The sequence below is a fragment of the Manacus candei genome, unplaced genomic scaffold, assembly GCF_025592945.1.
Source record: "Manacus candei isolate 608988 ecotype Guabito, Panama unplaced genomic scaffold, ASM2559294v1 h1tg000067l, whole genome shotgun sequence".
Lineage (NCBI taxonomy): Eukaryota > Metazoa > Chordata > Aves > Passeriformes > Pipridae > Manacus > Manacus candei.
In genome coordinates this window covers 7,992,694-8,006,890 of record NW_026138115.1, presented here as the reverse complement: position 1 = coordinate 8,006,890, position 14,197 = coordinate 7,992,694, and the positions used below count along the sequence as shown (strand labels likewise).

Here is a 14,197-nt window from a genome sequence, read left to right as displayed (position 1 = left end):
CACTATTTCAGGGTGCACAACTGTTGGATATTAGCTTATTCAGTAAAATTTCAGGAGGTTTGACTATTACCTTTGTTTCTGCTAACCAGCGATGAGGATCATTCAGAACTGTTGGTGTAAGTGATATTGCCTATGGAAAAGAATGAAAGAAAGACATAAAAATGGGAATGAGACACAGAAAGGAGAAAGTGTTTTCTGCTTACTGGAAATTAATCAAATAAATCATTTTTTGTCAGGGAAGATTAAGCCTAGTATTTAACTTCTCTTAATACAAGTATTTATCTATCAAATTCCTCATTGCTCACCTCAGTTGCAGTGCCAACTTCTTGAAGCAAAGAACTTGTATGAAACCTTTTAGAAACCTTGCCAATATCTAAAGTATTGGGCAGAGGAAAATACAGTAAAGAAACCTTCTTACCTTCTTTAAAAAAAAAAAAATTATACCAGGCACCACAAAACTGTTTAACATTTGTTTTCATATTTGCTGTCTAGTCAAAAATTCAGATTCAAAACTGGTTTAACTTTGTCAGTGGTCAAAACTTAGAGGGGATAAATAAGAAGAATTGTATCAGAGATCTGCAAAACTTTATCCAGAAGCCAAAGACTCAGCAGGAGGTGGGAAGCAAGTCCAAGAAGGCATGGTTCAATGATCAAGAATGTGGCAACTATACCAGATAAAGATTTAATAAAAAAAAACCCTTATATGTAAGGATACAGAGCAGAAAGCTTGTTTATCAAATACTTTTTCTTATAATTTTCATCTGGTTTTGTGGTGCAACATCCCAGCTCCATAGGTAAGTGGAGAAATGGTGTCAATGGTGAAAAATTCCTGTTTGAAAAGCAGCCCAGCCCAGTCAAGTGACCAGCAACTACAAAGTATCCTCTGTTTAAACAGCAAAATAGAAAAAAATGTAATCTGAGTGTACTCTGGAAAAAGCCATCAGGTCAAGCATTTGTGAATGTCCAAAATGCTACTGAGTGTGGCGACAAGCTGAGTCAGACTCTGTTTTCTTTATTCTCAGCAATGTACAATGTTGATTTAAGAGGATTAGTCTTGTAGAATCATGTGCAGGGAGGAAGAGTGGTTTCTGTACCTGGGGAGCAAACCAGAATGGTCAGGAGAAAAGCTAGAGGGAGACAGGGGTTGCAGAAGAAGTAATAAAATAGCGAAGAAAAAATTACAGCAAGCTACCAGTTTCCTGAAAATCTAAGTCAGAGTTTTCTGGATACAAGGACCTGCTCCCCAGAAGAGGAGATCATAAATTCTTTTCATTTCCAGCATTTACTTCTCTACTTAAAAAACAAAGCATCTAAATGAATTTTAACAACAGTTTTCTTTCATTTTCCCCCAACTTTAAATGCATTTTAGGTCTTCCTTGGGGGACTTCCCAACTCTAGGAACATGGCCTAGGAAAACCTGCCTCAAAAGTCTGGCTGATGTAAGGTCCTCTCACTAAAGCAAAAGCAGAACTATTAAAAAAAGAAATTGCAAAAGAAAGCAGTACTGGTAATATATGACCTAGCAATGTCACTCCGAACCACCTAAATATCCATAATTCTATTGTCCATAAATTATCTATACAGTTAAGTGATAGGTGACAACAATGAATACAAGTTCTACTACAAATTTCATTAAGAAAATAACAAAGCCTGCAGCTTAAACTTAGAATTACTAAGTTAAAACTTAGAATTACTTTGAATTTTTCCACAGAGTCACGAGAAAAAATTTCACAAGCAGAATCAATTTCACTTCCTATCATGGAGAGAATGGATTGCTGTTCCATTTCTAAGTGACGCAGCTGATCCTTAAACTGCAGTCTGGCCTCGCTCATCTTTCTCAAATGATCTTCCTCATTGCTGATCTGCTTTTCCTGGAGTGAAAGAGGAAAAACAAAACAAAGAGAAATTACTGCATTAGTAATATAACATACATCATTAGCAATATATCTTTCAATCTTATAATCACAATATACTCATTCGTGCAAAGCTCAATTCCTTGCCACGGGAAAACAATACCTTCTAGTAGCACTCATAAGTTCTTCTCTTGATTCTCCCCATTCTCTTGTAAATCAGTTACGAATAAACTGCTACCAAATCCAAACTCAACAATCAAAAAGCTTATTTTCAAAGTCAAAAATAAACATTCTATTACAAATCTCCTTCCCACAAGTAGAAAGAGAGCCCATAACAAATACTTATTATCTTTTGCCATGAACCAGTTACAAGCATCTAATCTCTATCATCAGAAAAGAGATCCCTAAAGGTAAATTTTATTGGCGGTCAGTGTGCTCTCAAAGGAAAACTACTCAAAAAATATCTCATAGGACAGTGAGTAGCACTAAGGAAAGCATTTTAAGTTATCTAATGTCAGAAAGTTCATTAAATATGTTACCTGTGTTTTTAAAATTCAGATTCACTTCTTTTATATCTGTGATAGCGCCACCATGTAAAACTGAAGAAAACTTCTGGCAGATTATACAAAACATTGAATTATGCATTGTAATTAATATTAAAAAAACCCTCATCTTGTGAGAAAAAGTGATATTGAAACACATCTGTCTGCTGCAGAGATCAGGAGGATGCAGTGCAGTGAAGGGCAAACACTTTAACAGGAATATTTTAGTGTATGCAAGTGCACTGAGAATGGTGAGAAGAGTAAGAATAATTATGAAACTTTATTAATTGTGGACCTTCACAATGACAAGGTAAAACTGTTTAAAATGTATTTGTTGGAAATCTTCACACACTGCTCTTATGAGACACCAATATGGAGCTAGGTCTAACATACAGGTTCTGTGAATGGGATACATATGGGATCATGGAATCATTTAGGTTGGAAAAGAACTCTAAGATCATTGAATCCACTGCAAATCCTGCCCTGCCAAGTCAACCACACCTGAGTACCACATCTACATCTTTTAAATAGGGGATGGTGACTCAACCACTTCCCTGGGAATCCTCTTCCAATGTGTGAATAAATTTTTCCTAATACCCAATCTAAACCTCCCCTGGCATATCTTGAGGCTATTTCCTCTTGTCCTATCACTTGCTACTTGGGAGAAGAGACCAACACCCTCCTTGCTACCTCCTTTCATGAGGTTGTATACATATTTATGCATAGGTGTTACTTCTACTAGCAAAATAGGTGTTTTTAATGTAGGTGACCTACAAATGTGAAAACACATACCTGATAAACAGTCTGATTTTTTCATTTAATTAACACAAAAATACTTGAATCAGTAGTTTTTTCAAACTGAAGGAAGATTTTTAAGATGCACAGATTTCAGTATTTCTGTACTATGAAAATGACAGTTGAAATAGCAGTTCTGACCTACATCAGTACTATGAAAGTTATAGGATCATATTAGATATGTTTCCAGTGTCAGTATTCTGTTATCTCATTATTCACTGAACAGAGTCCATCACATGTCAATGCCACTATGCTAGTTTGAGATTTCTCAAGAGGTAATATTATTTACTCCATCCTAACACTTCTTCTGACAATCCACAACAAAACCACAACAGTAAATATTTTCTTAAGTTAATCAATTAATGTAATCAAGTAGAACTCTCCTTCTGCATTTACCTTCAAAGGCTGAGATAATAGGATTGTGTTCTCAAAAGCTTCTACATCCTTTTTCAGTTCAGAGACAAAAACTTGGTCTAAAAACTGTATCTTCCCAACATTAGGTAAGGTTGGAGCTAGTTCACAACCAACTAAAGAAGCCTATGTACACTCCTACAAACATATTTCCTGAATAATAGATATTCTAGCACTAAAATGCCAACCTAGAAAAAACATATTTTGAATTTTCATTTGAGGCACTTTTTATTAGTCTGACAAGTTGAGCTTTTAAAACACTTCCTATTAGTTTAAGCTAAAGAAATGCCAGGCTTAAGATTTTTCTATCTCCATACTTCAAAAAACAAAAATCCTCCACCCCAACATTAGTCAGAATTTCTTTTACTGTGCTTACATTGTACCTACTTCAAATTAGCTCTAAAATATTCATAACTGCACTGCATCTTTAAGAAAAATGTGAAGAAAACAAGAAGTGGTTGGTTAAACAGTTGTTAGTTACCTATATTAGATATCAGGGAGGAACAGGATTTATATTTCAAGTCTGAAATAGTATTAATGAATCTTTGGAGGATACAATTCATAACCCAGCCAAAGCAGTTTTGTCTTCTTTCACTTATACTGAAATTGTGTACTACAGTATGATTGGGTATATTCTTTAATACATACATGTATTTTTTTAAATTTAAATTTACCATCTATTTCTATAATCCATCACTTATTTTAGGTATTTATCAGCAGAGAGACCAAAGGTTAAACCAGTTAACTTTACCTTTTTCTCCAGTTCTTGTTCTACAAACTCACATTTCCGTTTTAGTTTTATATTTTCTTCTTCATTTTGGGTTAATTCTTCTGTCAATTTATCACACTCAACTTTTATCTTTTCCAGTTGTCGACACTGAGTCTTGACTATGTTTTTCTCTTCTAAAAGTTCCACCTGATGGTAAAGGGAAAACAGATTACAAAGTCACTCTATGGGTTATTTTAAAACACATCCAGACTCTGAAGTTTTAAATCAGTGGAAGATTATTACTGAATGATAACTCAATTTAATTTTTTACATTTAAGTTATATTAAGTGCAATCACTTATCTGAACATGGAAAATATGTATCATAGAGCTGTAGAACCATATAGTGTCTTAAAAGCAGTAAACAGAAGTCTCAGATTCTGCATTTCAACTCTGCTACACTCATCAGCTTACATCACTTTGAGAAGCCTAGTATTTATGCAACTTTTCCATTACTGAAATAATTTGGAATCAGAAAGTCTAAAACTATCATTTTATTTCAGGAACTAATACTGAATTTATATCTGCAAGGAAACAACTGCAAAGATTTAGTATTTTTAATTTCTAAAATTGTGTCGGTTTAATGCTATTATAGTGCAGGGTTAACACTGTTCATAAAAACACTGCAGAGAAAAATGAAGAAAACATTTAAAAGGGCCTTGAAAGCCCTAAGAGTGAGTGAATAAAGTATATTTGTTTCCAGTGCAAAAGATAACTGACTGAAAATGACAGGCTTGAGAAATTCTCTAGAATATCTAGAAAATAAATTAAAAAAAAAAACAAACACAAAAACCCCAAACCACAAAACAAAGAAGCAAATTAACATGCATATTACTCAAACCAGTTTCATATTAGATAAGTTGTGGGATGCAGTTACACACAAATAAACCTGCAAAGTAAATTCCTTTCTGAGGAAAAGCAAAAATTCTATTTCCCAATTGCACTATAAGTATAACTCCTCTGAGGAAGAAGGGTAAGGAGAGAGGTTTTATAAATTAATTTAGATGCTGAAGCTAACAGAGTACATACAAAAACTCTTCCAAAGGAAAATTTGAGAAAGAACTTTGGCATCCAAGGTCTACAAAGACTTATGACCACAAAGACAAGCCTGCAGTGCCCAAAACATTTTCTGTGAATATGCTTACAAAATCAACTTTTCAATTCCTACCAAAGGTAATTGCATTATGATGTCTATGCAGATGGAGACAATGCAAGAACAAAATTCCTCACTTGTATTACCTTTGAGACACAATGGAGAAAGTTAAATTTTATTAATTTTCAGTATGGACAAAGCAGATGTGACCATAATTTAATTGATCTTTATTGAATCCAATTTCCACACCTGACAATCTTCAGGAAAATAAGAACTACACACTTAGAAAATGTATAGAAAACAATTGAAAAAGAAATACATGTACAGAATTTTATACGTATAGATAACATAACTCTATATAACCTTAAAGATTAATACTTCAGATACTTCAACACTGTCAGGCATAAGGACATTTTGCATGTCATCATTCTAAGAAAACAAGGGTATTTTTAAAGCATATGTTGTAAAATTAGGGGATAGATTCAGAGCTTCTGAGCACATAGCCAAACGGGGACCACTAAGCAAACAACTTTCCTATGCCTAGTATACCTATCATTTTAAATAATAAATAAGACATCATAGGGGCATTGGTTGCGAATCATTTAGGATGTTCTAGCAGAAACTGAATTAAAAGCTAAAGCACCAGAACCTTCGTAATGAAACAGTAAGATCCTTCTTAACACTGACATCTCATACAAAATTTTATTTTCTTCTCCAGTTCTATTGCATCATACATTATTCTTATGGTACCTTCCCTACTACCCCAAAACTACTTAACCACCTAATATTTTTTCAATCCAGTGCAGTACTACAGAGAACCAAGCAAAAGTGAGGCAGAAACTACCATACAGAGGAGGTAAGAACTGCAAGAATCAAAAGTCACCTCTTTTTACAACCTATGCAGCAGTTAGTCCTCTAAACACAGGGCTCTATACTTTGATTTCCTGAAAGTAATTCATAAATGCATCCTCTTTTAAGTTAAAGGCTTTGGGTCCTACAAATATTTTAAATTTCCATGTACTCCTCAAGTGTCTCCCAAATGACCTTTTTTTTAAAGCTTTAACTATCTTTGGATAGGTTAATGTATGTTCCTTTTCAAAAACAGTTACAAAGGTTGGATGAGGCTGAGGCATAAGGGCAAGATTATTACTGTAAAAGACAATTGGTTGCTGTGTACAAAAACTTACACCAGCCTCAAAAAAACACCAGGATAATAGGTTAAAAAAACCCCAGCCTTTTCTGCTGGATTTCCCTAAACTCTACCATAACCCCACAATATTTAAATACAAAGAAAAAAAGATAAAATGCATTTAAGTTTACCTTAATTTGGAAGAAAAGTATGTCCATAAAATTGGAATCCAATTGCCATGTAATGATGAGTTCAGACAAAAAGTAACAAAATCACCTGCAGGATGATATGTTCTCATCAGATCTTCCTACAGACGGATATAATGTTCTTTTTTGTTTTACTTACAATCTTGATTCTCTCAATCAAGAGAATCTTGTGCATTATCATTTTGTATACTTCAAAAAAAGTTGCCTACTCTAATATCTTAGAAAATTCATCTCCCTCAAACCCTCTGCTCTTAAAAAAATGTATGTAGATTTAGGATGCTGGGAAAGTCATGGCACTGTAAATGAAATAAGGAAGTTAATTTTTTTCATATTCTGTTTAGGTTCAACAATCAGTAAAATATCAAGGTCCTTACCATAAGATTTGCCATTTCATAGAAGAACACAGTCACAATCAACCAATTTTTTTTCTAGCACCCAAAATACACTTTCCTTCTCTCCCCTGTCAAATGTACACCCTTAATTTCAGAGTCATTATCAAAGACAAAACACATATTTCAACAGATCATTTAAATAATGCTATACACATGAAAAATTAAGTCCTCTGTGTTAAACAGTGCTGTCAAAATATTTGGTTTTAATGATCCTTCCACTAACAATCATCTAGTTTTCTTTTTATTGCTATCTTCAGTAAATGGTTTCTGTGGTACCAGATGCTTAAGAATTACTGTCAATTCTTATATCCATATATGGTACATTATATCTTATATCTTTAATGGTATAATAAATAACTAAATATCCTTTCTAAGTTATGTCAATTCATAACTGCAAAATATGTAGGAAATATGCATTTTTAACAAGTATATTTGTGATAATATAAAGGAAAAATATGCTTGCATTACTTATGATGAAGTAGATCATGAATTACTTAAGCTTTGATTAAGAATTTCATAGCTTTTTTATGGTTAAATTGATAGAATTTTGATGAGTAAATTTGTAATTTAATGGGACTAAGGTGAAAACTATATATATACAGTGCTTCAGAAGTCACTCATAACATGTTGGTAATTTACAACTTACGTGGAAAACCAACATCTCCATTAAAATAACTATAAAATTTAATATTATTATTATAAACATCTACATATATATTTAACCATGTAATCAAAATTGTTTCAATAGAAGTGCAATGTAAACTTATACAGCTGTTGACAATTAACTGCAGTTTAGAGCACTTCAACTTAACTTTTCAATTTTATTCAGAGCACTTAAAGCCACTAAAATGCTTGTTTTCTTCCCAAAGCAATAGCTTTATATCAGAAGCAAATGATACAAACTAAAGACGTTAATTTGCTTCTTCATTAATAAAATGCTATATTTCATCATTTACTATATAAACACTTCTCTGAGAAATTCTACAGATATGGGTAATTCTAAAACTTTTTGAAATAGAAACAACTCTCAAAATTAAACTTAACCAGAGTTAGACATCATTACTATTCACATTCTGAAAGTATTTCCAGATACAATGACAGTACTTCTGCACTATGCAATTTAAACATCATAGAATCATAGAATGGTTTGGGTTGGAAGGGACATTAACAATCATCTCCTTCCAACTCCCCTGCCATGGGCAGGGACATCTTCCACCAGACCATGTTGCTCAGAGCCCCATCAAACCTGGCCTTGAACACTTCCAGAGATAGGGCATCCACAACTTCTCTGGGCTACCTGTTCCAGTGCCTCACCCCACTCACAGTAAAGAATTTTTTCCTAATATCTAATCTAAACCTACTGCTTTTCAGTTTGAAGCCATTTCCCCTTGTCCTTTCACTATATGCCCTTGTAAAAAGTCTCTCTCCATCTTTCTTGTAGGTTCCTTTCAGATACTGGAAGGAGGGCACCCCAAAGCCTTCTCTTTCCTAGGCCAAATTCTCTCAGCCTTCACTACAAGAGAGGTGCTCCATCCCTCTATCACCTTGGTGACCCTCCTCTGGACTTGTGCCAACAGGTCCTTGTCCTTCCTGTGCCGGGGACCCACAGCTGTATGCAGCACTCCAAGTTGGGTCTCACAAGAGCAGAGTAGAGGAGCAGAATCACCTTCCTCGACCTGCTGGCCACATTTCTTTTGATGCAGCCCAGGACACAATTGGTTTTCTGGGCTGCAAGTGCACATTGCTGTGTCATGTTCAGCCTCTCATCCACCAGCACCCCCAAGTCCTTCTCAGCAGGGCCACTCTCAATCTGTTCCTCCCCCAGCCTGTATTGATATCAGGGCTGCCCTGACCCAGGTGCAGCACCTTGCACTCAGTCTTGTTAAACCTCATGAGGTTCCCATGGGCCCACATCTTGAGCTTGTCCAGGTCCCTCTAGATGGCATCCCATCCTTCAGGTGTATCAACTGCACCACTCAGCTTGGTGACATCTGCAAATTTGTTTAGGATGCATTTGGTCCCTTCACATATGTCATTAATGAAGATATTTAACAGCACTGGTCCAAATACAGAAAAGATACCACTTGTCACTGATGTCCATTGGGACTCTGAGCCACTGATCGCTGCTCTCTGGATTCAACCAATACCTTACCCACCTGACAATCCACCCACCAAATCCATCTCTCTCCAATTTAAAGAGAAGGATGTGGCTGTAGAAGCAGAAGACCTTCGGAAGAAATATCAAGGAGGGAGAGCTTAGCACCCATTCAAGGAAACCTTTGCTCCCAGGGAAAAGCTTTTACATGGGAAGGAATTAATTCTCATGCAGGGTGCTATGATGTTCTCATTATCTGTCTGCTGAGAGGTAACTCCCTTGCCACAAGTGATAAAATTCTCACAGACACCCTTGGAGGCCCCTGCAGGATTGCCAGGCAGGCCATAAAGCCCAGCGGAAGAATTCAGCCTGGGCTTTTATTGCACATACAAAAGCTGTTGTTATAAAAGCACCAAAATGGGTTTCCACCTTTGCCTTCTAGGCCAGTTGTATTGCAGTGTTCTTGACTGTAAAAATAAATTTTCTTTAAAACAGGTGCCTGGGGTTACCTGCATGCATATCAAGCCTTACAGTGGGGGGCCATATCAAAGGCTTTACTGAAGTCCAGATAAATGGCATCTGCAGCCCTTCCCTTGTGCACTGATGAAGTCACTCCATCACAGAAGGCCACTGGGTTGGTCTGGCAGGACTTGCCCCTGATGAAATCATGCTGACTGTCCCAAATCATCACCCTATCTTCCATGTGTCTTAGCATAGCTTCTAGAAGGACCTGTTCCATGATTTTCCCAGATACAGAGGTGAGAGTGACAAGTCAGTAGTTCCCAGGGTCCCCCTTTCTACCCTTTCTAAAGATGGGTACAATGTTTCACTTTTTTTTCAGTCACCTGCGACTTCACTCAATCGCCGTATAAAAACACTACAGCCCCATATATTTCCTTCTGTTGTGACCACAGACATACCTATTTCACTACTGTTGAACTAAGAGTTTGACCAAAAACTGATACTGTTACATTTTTTATCCTGAACTTTAAGCTTTTATGATGGCCTGGAATAAAACGTGTGTTAAGTGCATTAAAGCCCATACTCTATTATCTTCGTCATTCATTGGTAGGGGGCATGTGGGGGGGTGTATGAAGGGGGGGGGAGTCTGACATTGGAATTCTTCACAATAAGTACCTTTAGCATTCTAATTTGAGCCTCTGCATCCTCCTTTTCCTGTTTAAGGAGTTTCATGAGTTCTTGAACCTTTTGTTCATGTTTGATTTTGACATTTTGTAACTCTGATCTAAGATCTGCCAACTCCTGTAGGTGAACTTCTCTTTCCATCTTCAGCTGCCTGTTAGCTGAAGTCATCTCTTCACGTTTAGATTCCTGCTGTTTCTGGAGATCTGAGAGGCTCTTAAGTAATTCCTTTTTGACTTTCTCCTCTTCTGCTATTTTGTTTGTTAGTTCCACACGTACAGAGCTTAAATTTTTTACATCTGCTTGCATTTCTAAGAGTCGTTCTTGGTCTTTTTTATGGATCAAGTTAATAGTTGCAAGTTCTGTCTTCAAGTGTTCCTTCTCAGTTTGCATTTGATTTTGTAGAAAGACTTGCTTTTTCAACTCATTCTCCAATGTTTTTACAGTACCTTGAACTTCTTTGATCTCTTCTTCAAGAGATACCTCGTGTGACTTCATTTCATTCAGTTTTACCTCTTTACAGTGGAGGAGTTCTTCCTGCTGGGCTCTCTTTGTAAGCACATCATTCAGCTCTTTCCGGAGGTTTTCTATTTGGTGGATAGCTGAGAGAAGCTGACTTCTGAGATCATCCTTTTCTTTGAGGGCCTAGGAAATAAGAAAAAGAAATCCATTGTGACCTAAAGTTCTTAAAGATAATTGTTGGACAGATGTCCTTAGACATTAGGAATGTCTAAGGAAAAATTAACATACTTTGTTCTGTGAAAATACAAAAATTTTGCTTGTCATGAACTCGGTTCAAATGTATTCAGTGTTTCTTTAAATTTAGACACATAACATTTGTGATCTCAAATTTGTACTTGTCCTTAAATTATCTAGCCTCACAAGTAGGGATAGTTTTGGTTAATTCCCTGCTTCTCACATTCTCTCTTTGCAGACTGAGAAGAGTTTCTTTACTGGTTCCTCTAATTAGCAAGACAGAGGAAATGAGGTATTACAGCAGAATACAGGGAGGACTATTGGTCACACACATCTTACCTATAGGTCCATACCATATGCTGATTTATTTTGTTTACTTTCTAAAATATTACATATGAAGTATACCCACTTTAACTTTTTTTTAAAATTACAGTTGATGAATTAATCAGTAGATGAATTAATAGCAGTTAAAAGCTTGGTTCACTCATGCATCAAAGCAAAGAAATGAAGACGTCATCTTCAAAATAAAAATCAGTCAAATGTAACAAAAATCCTACTGTTTTCCTAAGGAGCTTAAGAATTTGGGTATTCTTTCCAATACTGATATATTTTATATTACAAATACCAACAGAATCACAGAATGGGTAAGGTTGGAAGGGACCTCAGTGGGTCATTAGGTCCAACCTCCCTGCTCAAGTAGGGTCATCCTAGAGCACACTGTACAGGATTGAGTCCAGACAGTTGTTGAATATCTCCCGTGAGGGAAACTCTGCAACCTGTTTGGGCAATCTGTTCTGATGTATCACAAACTACTGGATTCTTCAAACAGGTTTAATAAATTTTATACTGACTTTTACTAAGTATTTCTACTAAATCTACAAACACCGCCTACTTCTTATGGATATAGCAAAATTACTTGAAATTATCCAGAATAAAAAGGCAAATCGAGTTAAAAAGTGTGCAGGTTAAAAATAATAAGACAATTTGCAATTACATCAAAAATAAGAAATGCAAAGCAAAATGCAAAACTAATAAATTGAGGACATGGGGTCATGACCATCATGCTTTTTTCCTGAAAAAAACCCAATCAAACAAAAAGACTTTCCTAAAACTGTAATTCTAATTGAAAGATTTGGCTAAAAAAAACCACAACAAAACCAAACAAAAACAAAACCCAGTAACATCTCAAAATAAAACCTGTAAGTAACTTGCTCTGAGTGTAAGTATGTTTTCTACATTCCATACTTAAAAGAAAAATTCATTCCAAAAGACACAAGATGTTAGAAATTCCAGTGTCAACCAATATCAAGGACAACAACATGAACAAAACTTTATCGAAATTATCCCCGTATCTCCAAAAGAATGAAACCTAACCTATTTTTCTACAGCCCACCCATTGTCTGCAAATATTTGGAATATTTCATAAAATTGCAAGCCATGATTGCAACCCAATTTTGAAAATTTGCCATCAACCCTTTGGAGTCCTCTTACAATAATCAAAGACAACAGAATGCCACTTCTTTTTCTTTACTACTTATTTTTACAGAATTTTGTCTCGGTTGCTAGTTGTCTACATATTTCAAAGCTCTCTAAATTATGTTCATCTAGTTCCCCGAATCTTATAATAAATGCTGCATCTTGACTGATTATATCCTCATACAGAAACTGTTTACAACTTTGTATTGAGAACATGAAATATTGTTTGTAACCTCCACAATGGTACACAGTTCATTTGATATTACATATCCTCAAATGAAGAAACCTTCTTAACTGGGGACACCTCAAATTTGTTGGCAAGATGGTGACAACTTTAAAAATAAGAACTAATACAGACAGTATTTCTTTAAAGAGGTTTAAAACAAAGTGACTGCATTTAGCATTTGAATGTATTTGTTATATAAGAAAGAAGTGGTAAAATCCACATCAAGGAGTCTTATGTAACAAAGAAAATTTCAATGTGGACAGGACTATCAAGTGCCACTACAAAGACCTGTCCATGCATTTACATGAACAATGATTTCAGAACCTTTTGGAGATCTACTGTTACTTATTAATAACTTGCCTCTACTTTTTGCTTCTTATTTGTCCATTTGATAGACATATATGATTTCTAAATGATTCAGGTTTTCCTCCTCTCCTTAAAAACTCCATTTTCCTAGGCAACAGATGACCAGCTTCTTAAATGTTTGCAAACCTTATTTCCCCAGACAAGCGCTCAGGCTAACCAATACAACAAGATTACTATGGAATGAATTGTTGGAGCATGGATAGAGTAAACAATAATAAAAAGTAAGGAATATGAATGGCAATTCAGGAGAGAAACAGCAACCCCAGCAATCACAGTTTAGCTCTGCTAGAGTTTATTAATTTCAACCCAGTATTAGCCCCATTGTGGCTTCTCCTGTGCATTGACCATGCTCATACATTCATGTACAAGCCTCCAAACAGGTTACTGGATCAGAAACAACAGAGGATTAATACAGAAATCCAATACTGCACCCCATATACTCCTTGAAAACATCAGTCTTGGAGCAGGACAAAGCAGAGGATGAAGACATCTCAAGCCCATCAGATTTAGTAATCTAAATTGTATGAATTCTATGAGAAAATACACGAAAAGAGGTGAGGGAAGTGTTATAAAAACAAAAGCCATACAATATAATAGACTGCACCAGCAGAGCATGTGAGTTAAGATTAAAGCTCACATTATGGAGCTTAGCACTGTACTAGCCACTATAGCAGCAAGCAACTTTTGACCCAGCCACTGGAAAATACAGACCCGCAGACTCATTGCCAACAGAATGATGGTTTCTGCTACTATTCCAAGACAGAATGATCAGCACTAGCATTGATGTGAGTGTTTGTCTTTAAAGCAGTGTCAGCAGCTGAACAAATCAAGAAATTCTTTTAAGTCAAAAACAAAAAAAAACCCTTATTTTTTGCCTGAGAAACTTTATAGGAGGAAAAAGAGATGAATAAGTGGTTTACCATACTGAACAGAGGTAAATTAAAGGCCCAGAAATGTGACAGGATCAATTTTAACAAACTGAATTTTCAAATAACAAGTTCTGAAAA

The 14,197-nt window shown here is 35.6% G+C and overlaps 1 protein-coding gene across 1 annotated transcript in view; it reads right to left on the bottom strand.

The window, feature by feature from the left end:
- CEP128 (centrosomal protein 128) overlaps positions 1 to 14,197 on the bottom strand; it is a 111,756-nt gene that overhangs the window by 58,293 nt on the left and 39,266 nt on the right. The window contains exons 15-18 of the mRNA XM_051806346.1: positions 10,421 to 11,071; positions 4,353 to 4,517; positions 1,695 to 1,871; positions 71 to 130 (exon numbers count right to left, since the gene is read on the bottom strand). Of these exons, the coding sequence (XP_051662306.1) occupies positions 71 to 130; positions 1,695 to 1,871; positions 4,353 to 4,517; positions 10,421 to 11,071 (1,053 nt within the window). The remainder of the gene's footprint in view (positions 1 to 70; positions 131 to 1,694; positions 1,872 to 4,352; positions 4,518 to 10,420; positions 11,072 to 14,197) is intronic.